General features: G+C 40.7%; 1 protein-coding gene across 4 annotated transcripts in view; it reads left to right on the top strand.

Moving 5' to 3' along the window:
- Window positions 1-1,984: 1,984 nt before the first annotated feature.
- grb10b (growth factor receptor-bound protein 10b) overlaps window positions 1,985-24,583 on the top strand; it is a 64,351-nt gene continuing 41,752 nt past the window's right edge. The window contains exons 1-3 of one of the 4 annotated variants that reach the window (XM_046398307.1): window positions 1,985-2,323; window positions 14,955-15,081; window positions 22,694-22,787. In XM_046398307.1, coding sequence (XP_046254263.1) covers window positions 15,031-15,081; window positions 22,694-22,787 — 145 coding nt within the window. In that variant the 5' untranslated portion in view covers window positions 1,985-2,323; window positions 14,955-15,030. Of the gene's footprint in view, window positions 2,324-14,954; window positions 15,082-17,425; window positions 17,685-22,690; window positions 22,788-24,583 lie in introns of those variants that run through there. The other 3 variants (XM_046398308.1, XM_046398306.1, XM_046398309.1) reach the window with 3 other exon arrangements.

Below are 24,583 nucleotides of genomic sequence, written 5' to 3'. Positions count from 1 at the left end.
ATAACAAAAGTGTCGAGTCTCCCTCTGTGGCAGCTACTAAAAGCATACTCATCCCCAGTCTTGTGGGCCTCTTAATTGAAAACCATTCACCAGCTTATTTTACACAGCTTTGTTAGTCTTGACTGGCCGACTTGCGAGTGATGGACACAGTGACGGCGACCATCAGCAGGGGTTGCTATCGACTTTGTTTTCTGATGATTGGGTCGTCTACCATGTATCTGATCAATCAATTTGAACAAAAGGTCTGTGTGATGCTGAATGTCTGATGAGGTGAAATCAACGCAGTGTGTGTTTAGTTTATGTCTGGGTGCCACTCTCACAGGAAGCATGCTTTGTTATGAATATGAGTGACACGATGTGTGTTTGCATGTAAGTATGAGTGTGATGTCAGTGGCTGCACAATGTCTGCTCTTTGACTGCCTGTTTACACTTTGAAGGGACACAGTGTGAGCTCCCTGTTGTCCTGATCCACACACAAACACACACACACAGAATTCAGTGCTGATGACCTTTTGCACTTCAGACTCCCACAGTGTTTTCCCACCACTATCAGGCAGTATGAAAAATTATCTGAACGCTGCTATATCCCTGGTGTCGCTTATCAGACAGGGCAGTGGGGTTCAGTTCAAGTGCATGTGACTCCTCTTAAATGTTTTATGAATGTTTTATTTTAGTTACCAGTCAACATTACGATAACACATGATTTGAATGTACACCTCTCGATGTTGTGCTCAGTCACATCAACATCATTACGTCTTGCACAATAACCTTACACAGCTCAGAGGGTTGAAAACTCAACATTGCTGGGAAAGTAACTCTGGTGCAATGAGATTTGACCCCCATGTTGTGCAATAGACATACCTCACAGTCACCGGTGTTTTGGTTTCTGATTGTGCTGTCAGAGCAGAGCTTATAATTAAAGATATTATACATAACTTTGGATTTATGCTGTGCATTTGTTTTTCTAACAGTTTGAATATATCTATTTATTATTTTTATAGTTTTGGTTGTTGTTTGATAACACAATATTTACAGTGATATCGATTCACAGAAGGACAACAGCACATGTATTGTCCTTAAAGTTGAATTTGAAATATCCTGCTGAGTGTATAGTGATGAATGCGCTACAACTGAATGTTTGAAATACACTTAAAGTTGTGTTATGGTTTCATTCATTTTTATTCATATGATCCTCACCAAACAGATGCCTGTAGATCTGCACTGAGCATTCAAACGGACAATATGTGTCACATTTCTCCATCTTTTTTCCGTGTCCCTTTTGTTCTGTGGCAAGGAAGCGAGACAGGACAGAACCTCTGAAATGGTATAGCTTAAACCCTGCTTGTTTTAAAAATGTGCATTTAATCAAACAACTTCAGGTTATTTAAGGTAATTTAACACTGGACAGACCAAATGTAAACCATTTTTACAGAATGCTCTTACTTTATTATTCAGTAGCTTGTCATGTTTAAGTAGTCCCACCCTTAAAACCGCACAGTGTGATAAACTGAGGAGTGAAATACAGTCATTAAACTCTATATCAATGCTATGAATAGATTAAGAGCCGATTAAGGTATCTTTAACACCTTTAAATATCCCTTACTACCCCATACAGAGAATGACTAAGAAGGAAATCAGTAAAAACGTAGAAATGTGATTATTTGATGGGTTATCTGTAAGACTGATGGGTGATGGTATAAGTTTGGTGTCCACACAGATCAGGTGATGCAATTTTGAGCAACTACATTGTCTTTCTTTTAAAAATAGTCTTAAAGGGGATTTTCTAAACAGCTGGTTGAACATATAACCCTTCAAATATCTTGTATATTTTCAGCCTCTTATTCGCTTTGTTTCACCCAGAAGGTACAGGTCCTAAGTGTACTTTGTAACATCTCCTACTGAACTCGATATGCCACAGACAGCTCTTCAAGGGGGGGAAAAAAAAGCACAATCTTCTGAACACGCCCTTATTCCCATAAGACGTGAACGCCGCATTAATCACCCCTCGCCCGTGGGCGTGGTCTCGTCTAAAGGGGAGGAGTTGTTTGCGTGCGTGCGTGAGTTTGTGTGCGTGATATGTATGTGTGTATGTGTGTCCTTTCCGGCCGCATGTGATGAGCTGCATGCAGTCTTTGCGGCCACTGTTTTCGCCTCCTCCTCTTCCTCCTCCTCTTCTTCTTGCCTCTGTCTATCTGTCCAGTCCGGGTATGTTGACCACCGTGACCTGATCCACAGCTGCCGAGTGTCCCTTCGTCTCCAGGCTGCTACTCTCCGATTTTGTCTCTGACGGCCGTAGCCTTCCTTCCACTGATCTGGCTCAAAGGTGAGTGCATGTTGCTAAGATAAGACTTCGTTCTTGCGCTGCCCGTGGGGTGGGGAGGTGGGGGCTAAAAAGTCTCCAGTGAGTGGGCGAGCGCGTGTAATAAAAGTTTAATGTGCTGGTGTGATGACACGCGCTGTTTTGCGGTTCGTACCACATGTGCGCACTGCGCGTAACCGCCTAGCGGGACCTGGGTCCATGCCTTCCTCTGACAACATAGCGGCCAGTCACTGAACTCCCCAAATAAGTTGATGTTCATTCGGTGTTCGCTGTTGCACATTGACTTGTGGGCTCTTGTGTTTTCTACTTGTGGAAAGCTTCCGACGTGTACTGTTCCGGGGTCGTACGCGTGCCGACAAGCTGAACGTTGTACACTTTTCTGCACTTTTCCCAAGACTTACAGTGATTAGAGTCTCTCTTGGGGAACAGTATTTTGATCCCAATAGCCTGCTTTGTTTACCATTGCATAACAGCAGTCGGCAGTGGCCGATAGCCTACTTTCTGTCCAGTAGGACTCCAGCTCCCCGCATTGTGCTCCCCCCACTCCTCAACTCAATGAGAGTTTCGACAGTCTTATCGCCTTATCCTTTTGGCAGCATTTGCTTTAGGGGTGGGGAGGGGGAGAAAGAGGCGTTTTCCCAGGGATACTCATGTAGCCCTGCTGCAGTGACTCTCAGGGTGAGCTTTGTGGACCCCTAGAGGGCCCTTGGGTGGGTTCCAGAGGGTCCCCAGTAAAGTGAGGGATGACTGAGTTGAATCAGAGCCACCTCATCTTAACACAATAAGAGCAACAAGTTTTTAATCTCAGAGATGGCTGTAAAAGTGTTTGCAGAGCACTTGTTAAGCCGGTCTGGAGTGCTGAATAAATGTAACTGCAGAAGCGCTCCCAGAGGGAGTGTGTTGAAAGTCTTACCAAACTGAGCTCCATGATGTGGGTTGCTTGATGTGAAATCTTAAGGAATATCTTTGCCTTCTAATTGATTTTCTGCCTACCCTCAGTCCACCCTCTATCTGCAACACACCTCTATTGTATATTCTAAGCTCTATTGTAAACTCATACCTTGTTTCCTTGTGACATTTAATATAAAAGCTTATGCAGGAAAATATGTTTAATGATGGCAGCAACAGAAAGGGTAAGTGAGTGAGAGAGCTCCTGATCTTTATCTTATCTATTTTAACATTGTACCTTAACAGTCTTCATGGACAGCCTAATCTGCTCTGTCATTCAGGCACCCTTCCAAATCAATTTCCTTAATGGCTGCTTGGGGTTTCTGCAGAAAGTTGCATAACAACCCAAATTTATGATTCTGGGAATTATTGACATAGGCCTGTATGCTGTGCAGATCAGAGCTCTCACTGGGAAAGAGGACTTAGACTGGAAGGAGCCACTTAGAGGGGCTGATGTGCATGTGTTAGATGTCAACGCACATCTTCAAGATAATACTCGAAATCCTGAGGTTACAGTCTCTCCTGTTCCATCGCCATAGGCAGCACCTCTGTGATAAAGGAAGCACTGGATAAAACCACACTGTTAGCATCTTTCGATGTTGTGTCTGGCAGTTTTGAGTGCATGCAGCATTCAGGCTTTGTCGTTTGACACTTAGTGGATTAATTACTACTAGAATGATTAAAGTTTCGTACACTGAAATGTATTAGCGTGGCTTGAATGTGTCACAGAGGAGAAACACGCAGTCTGGCCAAGCAATGACATTCCACTGAACTTGGCAGCCTGTACTGGAACACTTATATATTGCACACATGCATGACCCCATACTTGTTAACATCTGAAATGCGGTTGAATGTGAAGTAGTTTGATCACTGTGTTGCTGCTACATACAGTGTAAAACATGTTGTAGTTCTGTCTTCTCAAGAATGTAGTTTTGACACTCTGCCACTTCATAACCAAAGGAGATTTCTCTTTTCCTAGCCCCTGTCCATTATTTCCTGCTTTTTTTTTTTCATTTAATTATGTTGTGGTCACATCTCTGTGCACATGGTAACTGCTCTAGCTGTGGTTTCTTTCACCCCCTCAGCACCAAGTCCTGCTATTTCAAGTCCATGCTCAGTAAGCACAGGCATGATGGGGCATGAACTCTGCAAGACTTTGGGCTGCCAAAAGGCTGCTGACTGCACATATTGCACATAATTATACTTGCAATAAGCTATACTCAACTCGCTCTAGGATTCAAACTTGTGTGTTTTGTTTCTTGAGAATGGATCTAAAATCCGTTTTGTTCTGCAGCTCATATCCTGGTCGTTTTTGATTGAAATGCTGCATGCTTGGCAGTAATCGTCACAGAGATTTGTAGCATAAATAAAACCTGTGCCTCATTTTAAACTTTTCTTGATGTAGAAATGCACCTAATGTTGTATGCATGTAGTTTCACCTGCCACCCAATGGGAAAAGTGGCAGAGATGTCCTACTAGCTGATATTGGGGATATAAGAGCTTGTGGTAGTGCTCTAGACAGCATTCCTTTGGGTCTTGCGTCAGCCAGCAGTCATTCAGCAATGGTTAGTCTAGGCTTATGCACTGTTAATACCCCCTCCCTGATGTCATGACACCATTAACCCAAGCCTGCTGGGGAACCACAGCACAGTTCATGTCAGTCGACTGGCTCTGCTTGGATCTAAAAGCAGAGCAACTTCAGCCTGTGTTCTTAAGTGCTCAGCTGGGCTGTCAGTGGTCGGAAAGTAGTACAGTGATGTTAGGGACAGCATTTTGTTTTTTAGCCAGAGGTTGAGTTTGTACTCAGTTGCATAATCAGGGATAATTTCAAGATACTTAATCTTCTCTTCTGTTAAAATGTTCCACACTGGGTTCAGTTCCCACATACTTGGCCTTAAAGCAAGCGAAAACCTTTGGAATTTGGGTTCTTTAAATTGGTACTTAACCACAAGTTAACAATTCATAAGACTAATGTGACCACTTATTGTGGACGACACAGCCCAATTAATGTTTTATGTACTTGGTATCTCAGCTATAACCGCTGAGTAATCACGTCCTGTTTTGTAAGGAGTCATTTCTAAGAACATAAACCCTTGCCAAAAGAAAATAAACCTTGTGGTGTTATTCTTCTCCCTCCTTGTCCATACTGTAAATAAGGTACTGTACAAACCCAATTCTCACTGCTTTCCACTTGCGACTTAAGGTGATGCAATGCTTGCTTGTCAAACCACCAAAGTGTACAGTGGATTGGGTTTCTCACTGTCTGGTGTTGGTCCAAATGTGGCTGAAACCCAACCCTGCGTGAGAGGCAAGAATGTTGCCTTTATTCTGTAGGTAACTGAACACCTGAGGGACCATATGCTTGGGTGGGTGCAGGTAAATGTGTTGTGGATGCATGGTGATATGCCAGATGACATGATCTTTCTAATGATATGTGCGCCGTTTTTCCCCTTGCTCTTGTGCTTTTATTTCTGTGTCTGGCCTCTCTTGGTTTATCTCTGTTTCTTTGTCCATCTGTCTACCCCATTGTCTTTTCCCTTTAACTATCTCTTTCTTTAGTTCACCTCTGTCTCAGAGATTTACTGTTTTTATCTCCATCTATCTCACTGTACCAGCTAGAATCTCCAGAGCAAAATCAAAACAAACCACGGTTAGTTGGCTTTGGTAGATGTGCCGTACAATTAAAAACAAAAAGAGCTTTTTTTCCCCCAGAAATATTTCCCAGTGTGAAACCTCAGAACAATACAGGCATTTTTCCATTTTTGAATTATAGCACAGGCGCAAACCTCATTCTAATTACTCTCACGCTCTGAATATAGCACTTTTGGCCATGCATGCATTTTGTTGTACGTAATTGCATTTTCTGCCCTCTGGTTTTCTAGTATTCTCCTCAAACTTAGAAGTGAACAGGCCTTAGCGTGGTGTAATTTGGTACTTATGAATAAGACTTAAGGTAAGCCCTTGTTAATATGTTTTTTGTTCTTTTTTCAGACAGCCAAGTTAGCTTTCATAAAAGTAGTTAAGTAAAATAATTCCTGTTTTACTTTCCTCTCAAGTGATCTCATAGGGCTCCGGCCCGTTTCTGATTTCCCATTGTTGTCGATGATAATGATGCCTTGTCCCTTGCAAAGACTGGACTATGGTTTTTGTAAGCATGACTAAAATGAGATCTAATGTGACTGTTTTGTGTATTTTTATGGCATCAGTGAGTTAGTTCTGTGCTACCAACAGGTGTAGTGAAGATGAGAAGGGGAATCCATCTAACATAGCCTGTGGGGCCACCATTACAGCCAACTTGTGCACAAGCACAATTGCTCCCAAGTCCCGTCCATTCATCTGTGCCATTGCATAAGACCAGTTCTCCCAAGCAACCCAATGAAATCCTCATCCAATTAGGCGCTGTCCACGTTTCCAAAAGGCCTTTCTCTCATAGACTGATGCTATTCAGCCTCCCCCGGCATGACATCAGGCCCTCTCTTATAGCCCCACTTTACGCTGCTGCTCTCAAATAATGAAAGCTGCCAATTAATGACTAATCAACATGTGCAACAAGCACATCCAGTGAGGAGTGACTACCATCTAATCTGCTGATTAAAACAGAAGACAGAGATGCTCTGTTCAACTCTTTCTTCCCATCTTTCATTGCATTGCTGCAGTCAGCCCATACACTCAGCCCATACACACAAACACAAGTTTGAGAGATGATCATTTTAATTACTTGTAATTGTTGTTTTAAAGTTATTTAGGATACCAAAAAGTTGGTGGTCAGTATTGTTTGTTAGAGTAAATTCTCGTAGTTTATTCGGTCATCTGCAATTGTGTGAGGACCTGTGTGGGGATTGTGTGTGTGTGTGTAGTTGAATGACTTGGAAAGACTATTTTCATGTTCAAGGTCAAACTGATTCTTCACTTACAGATATAAAAATACACAAATTTTAAGTGGTGTTTACAGAGTTGAACACTGATGGGGGTTGGGGTGGGGGGAGTTATCTTTCCACCCATACCACTCTCTTTCTATCATACAGCATGTTTCCGTCGGTCACCTCACCATAAGAAGTTTTGATAACTCACAGCACCCGGCTAAATATTCTCACTTAAGGAATCTGGCTAGTTTAAACATATACGGTAGAATAATTGACCTCTCCTCTCTAGGGGTTGGGTTACGGTCAGTACATTCACTTCAATAGGCTCTACACAAGTCCCCAGACACCCAGTTGGATCCGTGCCATTTCTTGAATTAAGACGCTGTTTATGTTCGGGACTGGAGCGGAGCAGGATGAGGGTAGGGGTTGGGTGGGGGGATGATGGTTTGGAGGAGAGGGAAAAGTACAGAATGAGTTAACAGGGTTTGGAGGCTTGGGGAAATTTGAGTGTGGTACTTGAGTGAGGGATGCGACCAGTGTCAGGGACATGTAGTGTTTTTTTGTCAACCCATAAAATGGATTATGTATTCTGTGTCAATAAAGGAGACCCATTACACCCAGGCAGTCATATCAATAGATAGCTTTTTGTGTGATTTTAATTTTTTAAAGATTGTTTAAAATTTTTAAATTTAATTTAATTTAATTTTTCTTTTTTGTGGGGGTGGGTGAGGTCTGTTCTGTCACCCAGTTATCATGCATCATCCTTCACAACTCATTTTATATTGGTCCATTTAGATGGTACAGTCTGCTATGGGTGTGGAACTAGAAATGAATCAGATCTATAGCTATACAGTTGCATAGGGTCATAAGCACCAGCTGCTAGCCAAATAGCCATCTGCTTAATGGAGATACGTTTACTTCAGCCCACTTAAAGCATCAGCTCATATGTTGGAACTCAGCAATTAGCATGAAGTATTTATTTTTGTTGTTATTTCACTTCAGTTCTTCTTACTTTAATATTCATTATATAGACACAAGTCTTGAGAGACCTGACCATTACACCAACAGAGACTTTAATGACATTGCATTCTAAATACATAGACATCTTTGTAGCTGTAACAGCTTCCACTCTTCTGGGAAGGCTTTCCATGAGATTTTGGAGTGTTTCTGTGGCAATTTCATTCATGCAGTGGAGCAATAGTGAGGTCAGGCACTGCTGGACAAGAAGGCCTGGCTCACAATCCCAATCCCTCAGGGTGTTGGATGGGGTTGAGGTCAGTCTCTATGAACCTTACTTTGTGCACTTGGACACAGTCATGGTGGAATAGGAAAGCATTAAGATTTCCCTTCACTGAAAAACAGCCCCATAAAGAGGTTTGTCTGGATACTTTTGTCTATATAATGTATACTGCAAGTTAAAGACATGTGCACACACATACACTGTACACAGTTGCTGCTTCCTCTGTGTGCAGCAGTGGCTCATTTCCATTTGAAGGTAAGTCAAGTCTGACTTGTTCCTGTTGAACTGGCTGTATGAGATAATCGGTCAGTCATTTCCTTGATTGGAGTTGGTTAGTCATTTGTTCCATAAAATGTCAGAAAGTGGTGAAAAACTTTTTCCAAAGCCCAAGATGATGTCCTCAAATTTTTTGCTTTGTCCACAGCCCACAGACATTCAGTTTACTGTCACAGAAAACTAAATGACAAAATATTCACATTTGACAAGCTGAAAGCAGAGAATTTAGAATTTTTCTTTACAAAAATGAGTCAACTGATCAATTGATGCAATTGTTGCAGCTCCATTCAAATTACATTAACTATCATGGCAATGAAACATGATCCATAATGTTCTATCATTTCTTTCACCGAAGTTAATACTGTTTCTACTTACTTCAATTGATCTGTTATTTTTGGATCATGACTTATGAACAAGGTTAACTAGCAGCTGACATCTGCATTTAAAATTTCTCATAAAATGTCCATAAGGTTTAGGCAGTTTTTCCCTGTGAGGTGGTCATCAGAGGAACCAGAATCACTACAAGTTGCATGCATCTCATGCATCTGCATGAGTGGGCTGTAATGGTCAGAAATACCGCAGGGTGCAAGACAAAAAAAGCAGACCTCATCCCCACAGTGCAACAGATCAAACATTTGGATCCCTGTCGCTGCCTGACCCCTAGAGGCATAAAAAAGTGCCCTATTGACCTTCTGATACCTGAGAAGGAAGCTTACAATCAGTGTGTGTGTGTGTGTGTTTGTTGTGTTTGCACACACACACACACACATCTGTTTACATAGACACAATATGACATGTGTTCCTCACTTTGTCTCCTCACAATCCACGCTAATACAGGCCATTTAATGAGGTTGGGGTTCATTATATTGCATATGTTTATTCACTGGGTGCCCTGTATGGACAAAATGTGCTTCCTGCATTCCAAAGATGACTGAGCAGAGCTGAACAGCCCCGTGTTAAGCTGCGTTCAGTCCAGTCAGCTGAAGGCAAGTTGACTGAGATGAACACATTTTACAATTATATACACACAGGCAAAGCAGTTGACACAGCTGCACAGCTTAGCTGAGCAGATGGGGCTACTGAGCATTGTGGGCTTGTGGTTTATGGTTCCGTGTGTGAAAGACTCCAGTTGTAACCAGAAAGGGTGTTTGATGGGTTATTTTGTAATAGTTTAATTTTTTAAAAAAAAAACAACAAAACAAAAAACTACACTCTGAATTTTCTGATTTGACAATGAATGGCTCATCTCTCTGACTGGAAACACACGACACCAACATCACCATCAGTAACTCCACATTAGAGGCGCCATACCCTGTTCGGTTTCATTTGAGCACTTGTGTTCCAACATGTTACACAGTACAGATTGTAATCTAGTATTTCTGAAATCTCTTGATAACAAACGCGAGGAAAGGCCAGAGACGCCTACTGCTGCTGTAGCTGAAACAATGCTGAGTGGATTAGGAGCTGGGCTAGATACACTGCATGATGATGAGCTTGATGAAAGGCATGTACGTAATCAGCAGGTAATCAGGAGAGATAGGAAAGGTGTGCCACGCCTACGGCACACAAAGACCGACACAGAGAGACAGATGGGGAAGGAAAACACCAGGGAAAATTAGAGATTGACAGTAACATCGATCTGTCTATCTAATGGCTGCCTCAAAATTGGCTGAATTGTCTATACATTTATACTACTGTATAGATGCTACACTTATAACCTATATATATATATAACCCCAGCAATTTTGACTGTTTTCCCAACTAGAGAGCGGTGAATGCATGTCCGGAGGCTAACAGACAGGTAAATACTGAGACGTGTAGAGAAAGCAGGTAAGGAGAGAGACAAGCAAACAGACTGACTGACTGACAAAAATCCAAGTATGAAAACAGACAGAACAGATAGACAGGTTGACAGTTAAGACAGACAAACCAGACCAACAGGCAGACAGGTTTATAAAAATCAGACCAACTCCTTAGTTTACAAGGCATGTTTGGCAGTGCTGCCCACTAGACACTTATTTATTTTTAGATTTGGCCTACATACAGTTTGTGAAGTTAAAAGTTTAATATTTCCATTTTCCGCTCGAGGTATCTTTATTGAAAAAGCTTAAGGAAGGGAAAAGTTTAATAATATGTTATTTAATATGCAGGAAGCTGTGGCCTATATAAGTAATGACTCTATTTAAAACCATAATGAAAGTTAATTTGTATGATTCTAAATGTATAACTGCCATTTGCAAAGAAGCATGTTCTTGCAAAGAAGCATGTTCTTGCAAAGATTAATTTGAAAGTTTGTGTTTAGCTCTTCATTTTCCCTTTTGTGGATTAGCAGATTTGCATTGTATGCCAAGTTTACACTCTTTCAACTGGCTGCAAGCAGAAGCACAGTCCTGCAGCTTCTAAAGTCCTCTTAACATTCATCTGTAGGTCGGGTGAGCAGGTCATCCACTGATCCTGCCACCATGTAACACAGGAAAACTGTTCAGGGAAATGTTTCTGCTGTTTAAATTGGGCTTTACTTTAAATAGCTCAGGTTTCTGGTGATCCCAGGCCTCGCCTTTGGCTTCTCTGTAGGTCCTATCACCCTACGATGTTAAAGCTGGACCTTAAGCATGTATCAGCACATTAATTCCTAGACTGACTAAGCATGTGGGTCCACTTAACAGTTGATTGGAGTTCCAGAGCTCAGGAGGAAATGCGGCATATTATTTCTCTCAAAGGTTAAAGTTTAGTTTCACTACCGTAATGACTTATTATTTACATTATAATTCACAGTATGTAACACTGAAAGGTCAGTGTCATAGAGTTTCCTTAATGGTGACTGTCATTCACTCTAATGTGTTATATAGTACCCACTTTTACAGTTCAGTGAAATTGACCTTTGTGTAAAGGAAAGCATTAACTTAATAATTGTCTTAGTGTTTATGGCTTATTAGCTCCAGTGCAATGTCATATAGCATTGCTTGTTCTAGCTCATTAGGTACAAATCAGATATACATCACAGCTGTCTGTTTTCTAAGGCGCACATGTTATTCTGGTGGTGATCTACGATCTTGGCAGCAACTGGAAACTTGCATGACATTGCTAATCCATCGCAGTGAACGCTAAGGTGCTTTTTCTTATTTTGTTAAATGTACATTGCGCCATGCGGCAAAGCACTGTAGCTGTAAGTATTTTGAAAAGTTTTATCGTGAGAGTGTTTACATGGGCATGTAGTTTCCTAGTTTAGATGCACAAAAAGATTTCAAGATAATGGGCGGAAAAAACAAGTACAGAGCTTTTTAAAATTACATACAAGTTCCACATTAAATTTTTGTCACGACATCAGTTGGTAGTGAGTAAAACTTCAATGCAGCAGCGCGTTCAGTAGGGTGAACTTGCTGTGAAGTCTCACCCAGGACCGTGCTGGTGCTGCAAAGGATTTATGTTTCATGATAGGTATTATTAAGGCCCTTGTGTTTGAAGTGCACCGGCTAACATTCTCCCTCATGCAAGTCTGAGCAAAAATCACTTTAATTAATCCAGATGCTGTCACCTCACTGCTGGGTACAGCCGCCGTAACCCAAAGTCTGCTTCTTTGGTGTGGCGACACCGTCTGGATAATTGCACTGTCAAGGTCAGAGATGGTTAGGTTTCAGTACACTGTTCAAGTGGAAGGAATCAAATCAAAGGGTCCTGAGAGGGTCTAATCCCTGCGTGGAATGGCTTTGATTGTGTCAGGGAGCAATTAAGTAAAGGTGTGTGTGTGTTTGGTCAATATATCAGTCACTGAGAGTAGCTGTGGCACATGAGCACTTTGAACTTTGGGTTGCAAAGTATTTTAATGCTATATGCCTGAGCCTTTTCCCATTTCCCACACAGATAAAGCAGAATTTACACCAATGATGTTGAAAGGCCATAAATTTAATTAATTTAATGTTTATTATTCAGTCTTGAAGTGAAAGTGGCGGTTTTGATAAGGATTTGAGACCATTTTGTATGGCTTTCTAATGTAGCTGGTTGTGGTCTACTTCTGCACCTCTTGTGCAACCTCCTCACTCCTGAAATATAATAAACATACAGTTCAGCCACAGCTAGTCAGGAAATGTGTGGCGCCTAATGAGAGGCTGCTCTGAGAGGTTAGGCTGATGTTAATTTGTTTTGTTTTGTTGTAAACTGTGTGTCTGTAAATAATGTGTAAATGACGAGCTGTCTTCGCTTGCTTGGACAGGCCACACACACGGATTGACACAGTCACACACATGCATGCGCGCATGCACAGACACACACACACACACGCACATACTCATTACAAGCAAGCCCTTTGAGCGGTCCTAGTGATCGTGGTGCCAAGCTCTTTGTTTTGAATGCATTCATGGTTTGATCATTATTTGTGAGCCCAGTTTTTGAGGTACAAAAAACTTGTTTCAATTTTAGTTCTTTAAAAAAAAATGGAAAAGGAGAGCTTTGAGTGACATTTCTCTTTATCATCAGCTGACAGAAGAATCAGGCCTCCAGCATTTCAAACTTCACTCTTAATTCAGTGTTTCTGCTTGATCCCTCCTCTCATTTTCTGTCTTACAGGCACACAGGGTCAGTGTTAGCGGTAGACGATCCGGCCAAAAATAATATCACAATCTATTAAACCTATTCTTTTTTCTCAATTTTGAAAACAGGGTTTAAACTTCTCTCTAGCTCTCTTCGGTTTTTTACACCTCAATTTTCATATGAACAGCTGAGTGCAACACTGCGAATGTCTCTGTCTGAAAATGTACAACTTTATCCTCATTTTGAAACGATCACCTCGCAGTATGACGGGTAGATATTCACCTTTCCTCCATGTGTGACTGTTCAAAACAGATATAAACACTTTAGCCTTCTGACGTGGTCGGACAAGAGGTCATATGAAGCTGCTCATTGCGCTTTGCTCGCCAAACCCTTGTCAAAAAGGTTGATTCTACTTGGAGGTTGTATGGTTAATAACTGACATAGTCGGTTAGAGGCGCCACACAACTCCGCAAACACAAGTACAGCTTCTCAAAGACCCTGAAAACTCCTAAAAATAGAGCCTTTACACACCCACGCACAGCCACACATGCTCAGCATATGTAAACACATACAGTACACGCACACATGCAAAAACGCATGTACAGGCACAAATGCACACACATATACACACTGTATGGCCGCAAGGGCAGCCTGCTCGGAACCGCTAATGCAAACATCAGATAATATTAGCTGACTATAAAATGGCAGGTCATATTTTTAAAACACCAACAGGGGTCACGAACTGCTGCATAAAAGACCGTCATAGTTGTGAGCCTGAGCTGTTTGGCTCCAAATATACCCTGGGGTCTAACTTAAGACCTGGAGAGGTGCCTATGGGGTATTTTTGGGTCAGTGTTTACAGGTATTTGTTCAGTGGCAGCAGCGCCAAGAGGTTAATAGGATACCCACTTTAAGAAGTTCAAATACACTGAAGTCCGTGTTGTTAAATTTGTGGTTATTTTGACCCAAGGATGGCCGTGAGGGAGGCTTCATAGAGTAGAAAAACGCCTTTAAAGTCCCCTGAGGTGTTACTTGTATTGCAGTGATGTTGATTTACAAAGACCACACCTCAGCAGATTATTCAGTAATTTATTAAAGTGACACTGAAACATGATGGGTTATAGTCAGACTGTCAGCTGGGTTGGGGTCAGAACAGTAAAAAGATGTAGAAAACTCAATTACAAGACTCACAATGAGGGTATTGTCTCAGTTTTTGTCTTTTGGCTCCATAGCAGAGACTTGCATGTGATATACAACTTTACTCTACAAATGTACTGCAGTGGAAGTGCATTTGTAGTTTGTTGTGGCTGCAGTTTATGTGCAAATATTGAACATTACTACAGGGCTCTGCTCAAACTAATGTTGTTCAAAGACTTGGTTCTCTGGTAAACTATCTGATAGTGGAAATCAAATATGAAAACCTCGCAATTTGAGTAATTGCTGCTGAACTATGTTCACTTTACCAGGAAGCTAAATTTGATTGGTGTCTATGAAGTTTATTTTTAACTTTTTCAAAATAAAGTCATATTGCATATCATCTTTACAAATCAGCCACTGTTCCTCTCTCATGGCCTGTTGATGTTGTTTACTGTGGGTCTGTGTGGGTTAAGAAGTGCTCTGCAATATATCTGTCTGTTCAGAACCTAGACTTCATCTTCCTTTCCTTCGGTCATCCTCATCTCCGTCCTTCATCCTTCCTCTCTCGTACCTTCTCATCCTCCCTCTCTTTCCGTTGTAATTTTCCACTAACCCCCATTTGTCTGATTTTCTTCCTCTGCAGGTACCACTCTGTCCATCTTGTATCAAAACTGACCCATCCAGAGCAAATTGTACGACAGAGCTGAGAGACACAAAACATGGCTGTGGCCGGATGTCCGGATTATTTCCTGCATCATCCGAATTATCAGGTAAATGGCAACGTCCTGTGTAGGTTTTCCTTCGCGGACCACTTCATTAAGTACAGTTGTACAGCCTGATGTGACCCAATATAACAGCTCTGCCATAAATTCTGCCTTTACAGAGATAACGGTATTCAGTTGTGACTGACAGTGTCAGACAGGTGCCTTCACTACATGTTTAGGATTGATGTTGTAGTTTGTAGTGGTGTTAAACTGGACTGCATTGTACTGAGAGGTGGTCCTGACGTTTTGTCCACCGCATTTACATTCACAAGAGGGACAGAATATTACAGTGCACTTCTGTAGAACAACCTCAATAATAAGATATAAGGTAGAATTATTTCCTTGTTGACAGTGCCAACAAAAACTGAAAAATTGTAAGCTTTGTGAAAGTAGAAATCATCGCAGATCTGTTGTATTAGATCACATAGATTCTACAAGCGTACCTAATGAGGTGGTTGATTAGTGTATATGCAACTTTTAAAAACTAGTGTTTACTGAATTGAACTCATTCCATTTAAGACTAGAAATAAAACAGCAGAGTTTAATGTGCGAGGCCGGGCAGTGATGTTGGTATGAGGTGTTTTCCAGAGCTGGAGTCACCACAAGATTTTAAATGCAAATTAACTTTATCATAGAAATGCAGACATTTCTGAAGAAGAAATGTGCCAGTGTTCCCGTGAAATTGCGTTGTGTTGTCCACAGGGCAAAGCTAACCTGAAAACAATTCAGGAATGAAACTTCTGGGGATTTGTTAGCTGGATGAGATTGTGAAATTTGAACTCTGTCCCTGTACAAACCAGGCACTTGATTATTTATGTACTTAACAGGAGAAACCAATAATAAATCATCCAAAAAGTACTCAGTTCTGTAGATACGTTTCTGCGAATTCTAAGAAATAGTGATGGTGTAGATTCAGGTCATTGCTGTGGTTGCCAACAGCCCAGCCTCTCTGTATCAGACCTTGATGTTCTTTTAGTTTGTTACTGAGTATGCACTAGAACGGGAGATAAAAGAATGGGCTGTGGTTACAATTTGTCCTGTTTGGTCTAGCACTGACTAAAGAGAGTCAGCGAATGGCAGTAATGGTCACAAAGAGCTGCAGGGGGACATACTGTTTAAGAGTGTTGGCCCAACAGTGGCACAAAAGCATCTTCTTTTGGCTGACACACCCCCAGGTAACAGCTGCTCTTTTCATTCACATTCTATGGTCAGCCCCTTCCCTCACACACAAGCACTACCGCCTGGAGTTTTTGTACTGAGTGCATTTCATTTCCTGTGAATCCAACTTAGCAGCAGCTACCCCATTGAATCTGAACGAAAAAATTAGTCTAAAGGAAAGAAAATTAGGCACATGTCGAGGCCTTTAAATATGTTTCTAGAAACACAAAACTGTTTTTCATCTTGCCAAGAGTGCTATATTTCTTCCCTGAGTTTGGGGCTACTGGCTGTAGCTCACCTGATTATAATGCCAAAACATTCCAGGAAACTCCACAGTATTGAGCAAGTGTAAATAAAGCCAAACAAAACACATTTAATGGACGGTGGAAAAAATATCTGTTGTATTTAAAATTTGTTGTTTTTATAATTGAACTATTTGTTGACAACACAGACCCTTGTACTAATCCTGTTTTTGTTGAGTTTTTGGAAACATCCCATGGTTAATGTGTGTGTCCTGGATACAGAAAAAATGCATTCATTTAGGAGATATTTTGTCCAGTCTCTGTAGCAGAGATTAGAGTGCAGTATTATGACTAATGTTTTGTCTTATTTTATAAATTAGAATTTTCATGAAGTCTCTTGCATGCAGTCCAGAGCAATGAGAGTATATGAATTATAGATGGACAAGCCTGATTTGTTGCGTTGAGCACAAACAAAGGCAGACTTGATTTCTGGGCATGGGCTTTAAGGTTTAATAGATTTGCTCACACTGGCCTTCATAGAACAAAGGGCCTCCAAACATATGTATTAGGGTAGTAGTAGTATGAGCCTGATCAGAAGCTAGCCTGTTGTTTGCTTGTCAACTGGGCCATGACTTTATGTATGACCTTTGACCCCAGAGCTGCTAGAGGACCAAGATATCAGTCTGCTTGTGTCTCCTGGATCTTCACAGCTTAGACAGACAGAAAGCAGAGATCCACAGGAGGCACTGTGTGCATATGTCTGTATGTGTGTGTGTGTGTGTTTGTGTTTGTGTGTGTGTGTGCTTGTGGTAGAATGAAGTCATAGTCAGTATGTATATTGTTCCTGTGAGTCCGCCTTATTGCTTGAGTTGCAAACATGAAAAGAGCTTCTTTTTTTTTTTTTTCTTTTTTTTGAAATCAAGTCATACATTTATAAGAACAGAACAGTTTTAAAGAACTAACCCAGCAAAAAAATAAAACTAGGCTCTGGTTGAGGCTGAAGTGACACCCCATTTGGCACAGTGGATCATTATATATAGTGTCCAACAACAGAGCAAAGTAAATATGTGTGGTAATCTTCTCTACTCTCAAACACACCAAGCCCTCCACATTTTGTCTTGTGATAGAAATGGAAATCAACCGAGGATTGTATCATCGTTCATTTAGTTCTTTCACCATTGCCACCTGTTTGGATGGGCGTTGCTAGAGGTGCAGTATACAGACCTTAATGTTCACACTCTGGTTTACACACACACACACACACACACACTCACTCACTCACTCGCTGTGCTGTTTGCAGAACATTCAGCTATAACAGATGTACCTTGACTTGCTGAATGAGAAAAGATTTTCCCTGATAAAACTGCAGCAGCAATTCAAAACAGATTCAAGACAAGATAACATTCATACTGAACTCAGGGGATTATATCACCGCTTTAATCTTGTTTCTGTTGTGTGATCATGACTGGTGAATAAATGCAGGTATGTGCAAAGCGGGACAAATCTGAAGTGGTAAAAATGATTGTTAGTGGCAGGATGATGGCCTTTTTAAAACCCTCATTCCAGAAACAATGTTACCTGTAATAAATTTTATAAGATTTTTTGAATGTACAGTAAAACTCACCTGAACCTCATATATAGCAAGTCCTGAACAAATTACACCCTAAAGGAATCTCTGTGCTCCAAAAAGTAATATTGTCATGTATAAAAGTTCTGTGTGCCTTCCAGTGCATTAAGCTTCCTAAATCTACACTGGATCACTGGATAAACAAGCAGAGTCCAGCACTGGGGCATAATTTTTGCTGTGAGAGAACGCCTGAGATAGCCTGTTTGTTTTATCAGGAGCAAAACATTAACAAGATTTTGTGGTGTTTCCCACAACCTACTCGTATTCATAGATATCACAAGATTGCGTTTGTTTTACTCAGGATTTTGCAATGTGAACATTTTATTGCATTTGTAAGTGGAACATTTCCCAAAAATCATGTGTCGATGTGGACGTGGTATTGAGGCTCTGGTTAATCAAAAACTATGAATCACATTAAGCACAGTCAAGCACGATCTCATCTAAATGACGATCTTTGTTCTCAGTTTTGAAATGCCCTGTAGACTCGAATTAGCCTGTGAATTTCTCCAGTTGTGTTGTTAATACTAAATATTGCATTAAATATAGCTCTTTTTTGGGACCAGCTTCTCATCCACCAAGCTGGGATAGGCTCCAGCTCTCCACGACCCTGATGGGCAAGTGGTATAGAAGATGACTGACCGACTGACTGTCATCCACCATCCATCCACCACTTGCATTATCTAAAATGTCACCCAAGGAGGTAGTTTGTCAATCAGCATAGCCATCTAGTCAGTAGCATGTAGCTGCTAGTCAATAAGATTATGTGAAATTTTGAAACAGAAGTCAGATGACATTAATTTATAATATTAATGTTAACTCTTTTTATTTTTGAAACTGTGGGATCAATAAAGTTTATCTTATCTTATCTTGAAGACGACTCACATGAATAGCAAAAACTATATCCACTAATGCTATGTAAAGTCTGCTGCAGCTGAGTTTCTACTGTATAAACAAACAGATGAACGAAGCACTAGAACTGACGTTAGTTTGACCCCCTGATCTCATTCTGGTTAATTATGTAAGATGGGATTTCCATTTGCTGTCTAGTGTCCATGTACTGTATGTTGTAACAGTTGTTGTCTCGGTTTGCGCTATTGCTGTCAGCAAGAAAGGTCTGCCAGAAGCAAGTCTTGGCCCCTCAAATAAGATTTCCACATCTTTAAATCCTTCTGAGAATATTCAGTTCTCAGTAAATCTGACAGGAACGGAAACTGCAGTTTTATACTGTTACACTTGACATGTTCTTATGGATAGAGTCCATATTCAGTGTCTTCTCAGCCAAATGCCTTTCAGTAAATGAAGTACGGATCATATTCAGTCCCTGGTCATAACATTTAACCTCAGTCTGACCTCTTTTAAAGGCGAAGCTTTGACGTGCGTTTCAGTTTTTTCACCCCTTTGTTTGAGGACCAGTCTTCAGACCTTTGTGTCTGTCCTGCTTTCAGCGCTTTAACCTTGTCTCTGGCCTTCCACTGACCCCCTTTAAAAAGCCCAACCCTCAGCCTCTTGACTCTTATTTAGAGTTCCTTTCAACTTCATCAATGTGAAAGTGCCCTTATATGCTTCTTGACAAATCTTGGCCTACCTTCAGTCCTGTTTTGACCCTTCTTTAAGAACTTAAGCAACATTTGTGTGTGTGTGTGTGTGTGCACGCACATGTGTGTTTGTGCTTCTTTGTCTATGTGTAAAAGAACAAGTGTGAGAGAGACTGAGAGGATAAGAAAATACAAGAAAAAGGATAAAACAAAGAGAACTTTTGTATTTTTTCTTCTGCACATTAAAAAGGAGAATTGGCTGCTTTTATTTTCTTATTTTCTCTCTCTCTCTTTTTCTTTTGTAGTCTCAGTCTTTGGGCTTCAATAAACCAATAGCCAAATGCAGAGTTAGCTAATGACATGACTGAGAATTATGCTAAACGATCTGTATCTATAGGATTAAATCTCCAAGTTAACATTCTGTCAATTGTCTATAGAGGCATCAAAGGCTGTCTGGGTTTTGTATTTTTGTTCTTAATGGTTCACAAAAGAGACCAAGGTGTGCTTTAAAGGTTCTTTGGTGTGTGTGTTAACTCATTTACTCCCAGACAGCCATGCAAAACAGCATTCAAGAGCAGTATATGGTGTGAAAGAGTCCCTGCATTTTTGCTCAGTGGAGCTGAACCATGACCATCCTGTCCTGAATACACACATATACACACCCACATGTCATGCTGTACCATCCCACCAACCAAACCAGCGTCCCAGTGCTGTTTGGGTGACTGGGTAGGGATCAGTCACAGTCTGGTAGCTGGACCCCCAGACGGTGTGTATTGATGATGGGGTTTGCTATGTCACGGGAACAAATGGGGTGATGTGGTGGTTGTTTGACTATTTTTTTTATTTCAAAAGAAGGTTAGTTCCATTAAGCTCTGAAACTTCTTTCTTGATTCAGCCGAGACGATTGGAACTCACGACAATACAATGAATGAACAGCGCAATATAATGATTGGATGCGGTTGGGTTAGTTGATGTAGGAAAGGGGTTGGGCGAGGTGGTGGTGGACAGAACCATATGTACGTTGAACTTCCAGTTATATCCAGATTAGTTTGGATATTCTCACAAGTACAGACCCCAGAAAGGAACACTAGTTCTCGGACTTCTTTTTCACTGAGCATAAAAGCTAAAGATTTTGCTTCCAAATAATGAATTCTAAATTTCCAAACAATTCAGTCAAACCTTTATTTTGAAGAATGGAGTCATCAGAGTGGAGTTCTACTTCAAGCTTCATTGTCACAGTGAGTCAATTCTCCAACTGCTCATTAAGCCTTGTCTGTAAAGTTCCTTCAAATGTCACAGCTGCTGTAGGCTATATAACAATCTGTTAAAATTTGAGCTCTAAAAATGAACATTTCTGCACACACATTTAAACTTTGCAGTTAAAATGGCTTGTTCAGGAATGTAATTAAGTAGTTGCCTGACAAGAGACAACATTTAATAAAAAAAAAACATCTTTCATCTTATCACATCAGATAACATCACATCATTTTTTTAGATTAGATCAGATTCAACTTTATTGTCATTACACATGTACAAGTACAATGCAACGAAACCCATCTAAAAATTTCTAAATTCGGTTGGAAAGTGACAGGTACTTACATTGCTTTTGATTTGTTTCATTATTTAGGATACAAATGTTGCTCAAGTGATAGATTTCTGTGTGTGTAAACAGAAAACAGAACAAAGAAGAGAGAATTTATTTTGTGGTGGAGAACACCACTCAACTTTAAGAATGTACAAATACTGCATATGTTGTATTGTAGTGACATTTTTTCAAGTTCAGCTTGGACCTGCCTCATTAAATGAGAGACTGTCCAGAAAATATATCCGATTGTGGGTCTTAAGAAGTACCCGATGGGTACCAGGAGCAGTATCATTAAATAATTTCAACTCAGTGGCTCTGTGGGCGACAAAGGCAAACTCAGACTGACATAAGGCAACAAAAAGCAACAGAAAATGAGGTGAAATAACCTACATCACAGGAAAAAGCTTGTGTGGAAGAATCCAACTCTGCCTGCATTGTCTGTCATCGCTCTAAATGAGGCAGAACAAGCAACTGCAACAGCTTTTATTACAGCATCAGAGGAGGTCCGCTGTGTTAGAGGCACACAGTCAGCAACAGTTAGCAATGTTTTTCTGAGCACAGTAGTACATCCCAGTACATTCTGTTCCCACTCCTGCTGCCTGCACGCACCCCCCCCCCCACACACACACACACACGCACACGCACACACACACACACGCACACGCACACACAACTAACAGTTGTACTCTCTAGTTGTCATGTTAGGAAAAAAAAAGTTTCATTTGCTGATTGCTGATTTTTCCTTATTGAATACTTTTATAGTAACTGAAAATATGTTTGAGAAAAAGGTCAAATGAGGACATTGTTGTTAAACGATATCCTCAGCTTCTAGTCCTCTGTGGTCTGATACACACCTGGCCGTGTTCACACACTGTTTGTGCAGCGTAGCATGTTAGAAATAAATTTGTTCTACTTTTATGTAGAATCTCATTTTTGTTTTAGATTTATGAACTACTGACCATTGTTGTTTTTAGTGTAGTGCTGTTTCTGTTTCGTAAAACCTATTTAAATGTATTTGAGAAATGTATCTACAAGTGGGGAAAAATGTAAAAAGGAAATTTCCTGTTCAACTGTATGCACGATTTTGGATCGAGCATGCTTCATTTTCCTCTCTCGCCAGGGTTGTGTTCTATCTTTTCTCTTCAGCCGGTGGTTATGTTGGACACTAAGCACTTACTGTTCTGTTATTTTCTATTTTGTATTTGAAATAATTCCTCATTTTTTACGTGTGCCATCTCATCTCTGTTATCAACAACAAATTAATTTTAATTCTTCATTTAAAGTTTTTTTGTAATTAGCTATATGAGTTGAGCAATAATATGCCATAGCACTGTGTTTTAGTTCCTGAAAAATGAGTTAAAAGATACAGATTCTTCTTTATTAAACAGTGTAGGTTGAGTGTTTGGATCCTAGAACAATATGGGATGTCAAAATTTTCTTTCTTTTTTCTTGCTTCTCTCTCCCTCAGCAGGACAACATAGACCGGTCCTCCAGTCACAGACAAGCTGACCTCATTGGTCCAGCCTTCCAGCAATCAGCCAGTCGAAGTTCACCTAACCATCAAGGTTGGTCTTTAACATGCAACATGCAAGAGCTGTGTGTGTGTGTGTGTGTGTGTGTGAGAGAGAAAGAGAGAGAGATGTTTGCACATTAAAGCATTAAAGCGCCTTTTCTTGAGGTGCATTGATGTTTTATAGCACAGAAGAGCATAGTTTTTTACTCTGACATCAAATGACACATGATTTCCGATTTGCAGTGATTCTAGTCATATAATATTGCATACTTTTGAGACTTTCATTGCCTTGACTTGATGTAACATAAGCTTGCTTTGTATTTATTTTCACACATAAGAGGATACAGAAAGGTCAAAGAAATGACCTGGGAAACTGGTACTACTGTGTGCGTGTGTGTGTGTGTGTCTCCATCGTCTTAGTACAGTGCAGAGAACGGCCTGCTGCTCATTATTCTCCAATGGGTCTGAGGAGGGTCAAGGGGTATAATATATATTTGGGTCTCTTCCGCCGTAAACATTTCAGCAGTTCAAAGGGTGATCTGCAAGGACGCAGGGTGCCATTATAATTACGCCGTCTATCTAATTGTGCCATACAGGGTTCATCCATGGCAATCGGAGCATGAGATTTAAGCACAATATTGGCTCAGCATGGGAGGTAAGGGCGGGGAGTCTGCGAGGACTCACTGGGTGAATTAGAACGCTTGTCCCTGGCATGGGAAATAAATGGAGCAGAAATAACATTGTCATCTTTCAGGATCAGCCAGGATGGAGGGAATTCAGAAGGACCGCAGAGGCCGACCAATGGAGATGGCTTTAACTTGGAAACATTTTTTACACTGTCTTAATTATTAATATTCTGAATGGATACTATAATTTTTTTACACAGTAGACTATGCTAGACATGTGTTTCGACCTAGACGTTTGAGCACAGTAGCCTACATTAAAGTAAATAATCAAATGGCGAAATGTTTTGAAAAGGCCAATTCTATTTAACGAAAACCTTTTAAGTATGTTTTGTTGTTAATGCATCTTTACATTTATGTGAGTAATGCAGGACTTTTACTTGAAACGCTGCGGTATTGCTGCTTTGATTTGAGTACTTCCTCCACCTCTGCTCACATGCTAATACATATGCCGCTCAATGTCTGTATCATTTAAGCAGAGATTTTGAATTTAGCCACAGTAGCTCTGTCGTTATTAGCAGGATCATAATCCTTGCTGACGTTATTTAACTTGTTTTCCAGTAAACCTGTTCAGTAAACTTTCCAGTAAACTCAGTCATTCCTATTGGACTATTATCAAGTCACCAGCTACTTACTGTGTTTGCTACAAAGCTAGTCATAAACCTATTAATTTTGGAGGGAACAGTACAGCTTTGTTGGAACATGACCTGCCATTAGGTTTGGAATGAGATGCTACTGAGCTGCTTATGGAAGGCATTTGCAATCCCATATTTTATATCTAGAAATAGAAGTTGCTCCACATGATAAGCTATAAAGTGTACCGTGCGCATAGCATGTCATAGCGAAGTGTCTTACAAAGTTTAATTGCTCAAATGCAGTCTTTCTTTAAATTACTAGAGACATGACAAGGCCACGCTGTCCCGAGCCTTGGCACGACACACATGTGAGTCGTCTCCAGTGTCTCACAGATGCAATGTCACAGGCTGGCATTGTGCAAATGATGTCCTTTCGGTTGTTTTTCCCCCACCACACACCGTAGTGACCTCATTCGTATTGCTGAGTTCTTCTTTCAAGAGGGTTATAGAGCTTTCTCTCTACACAAATGCCCCATAAGAAATTTGGAAATACTCCAAAAGGAAGTAGACACCTCAATGTTTTTTTTCTT

This window comes from Scatophagus argus, chromosome 9 (assembly GCF_020382885.2).
Source record: "Scatophagus argus isolate fScaArg1 chromosome 9, fScaArg1.pri, whole genome shotgun sequence".
Taxonomy (NCBI): Eukaryota; Metazoa; Chordata; class Actinopteri; family Scatophagidae; genus Scatophagus; species Scatophagus argus.
This window is presented reverse-complemented; position numbering and strand designations above follow the sequence as displayed.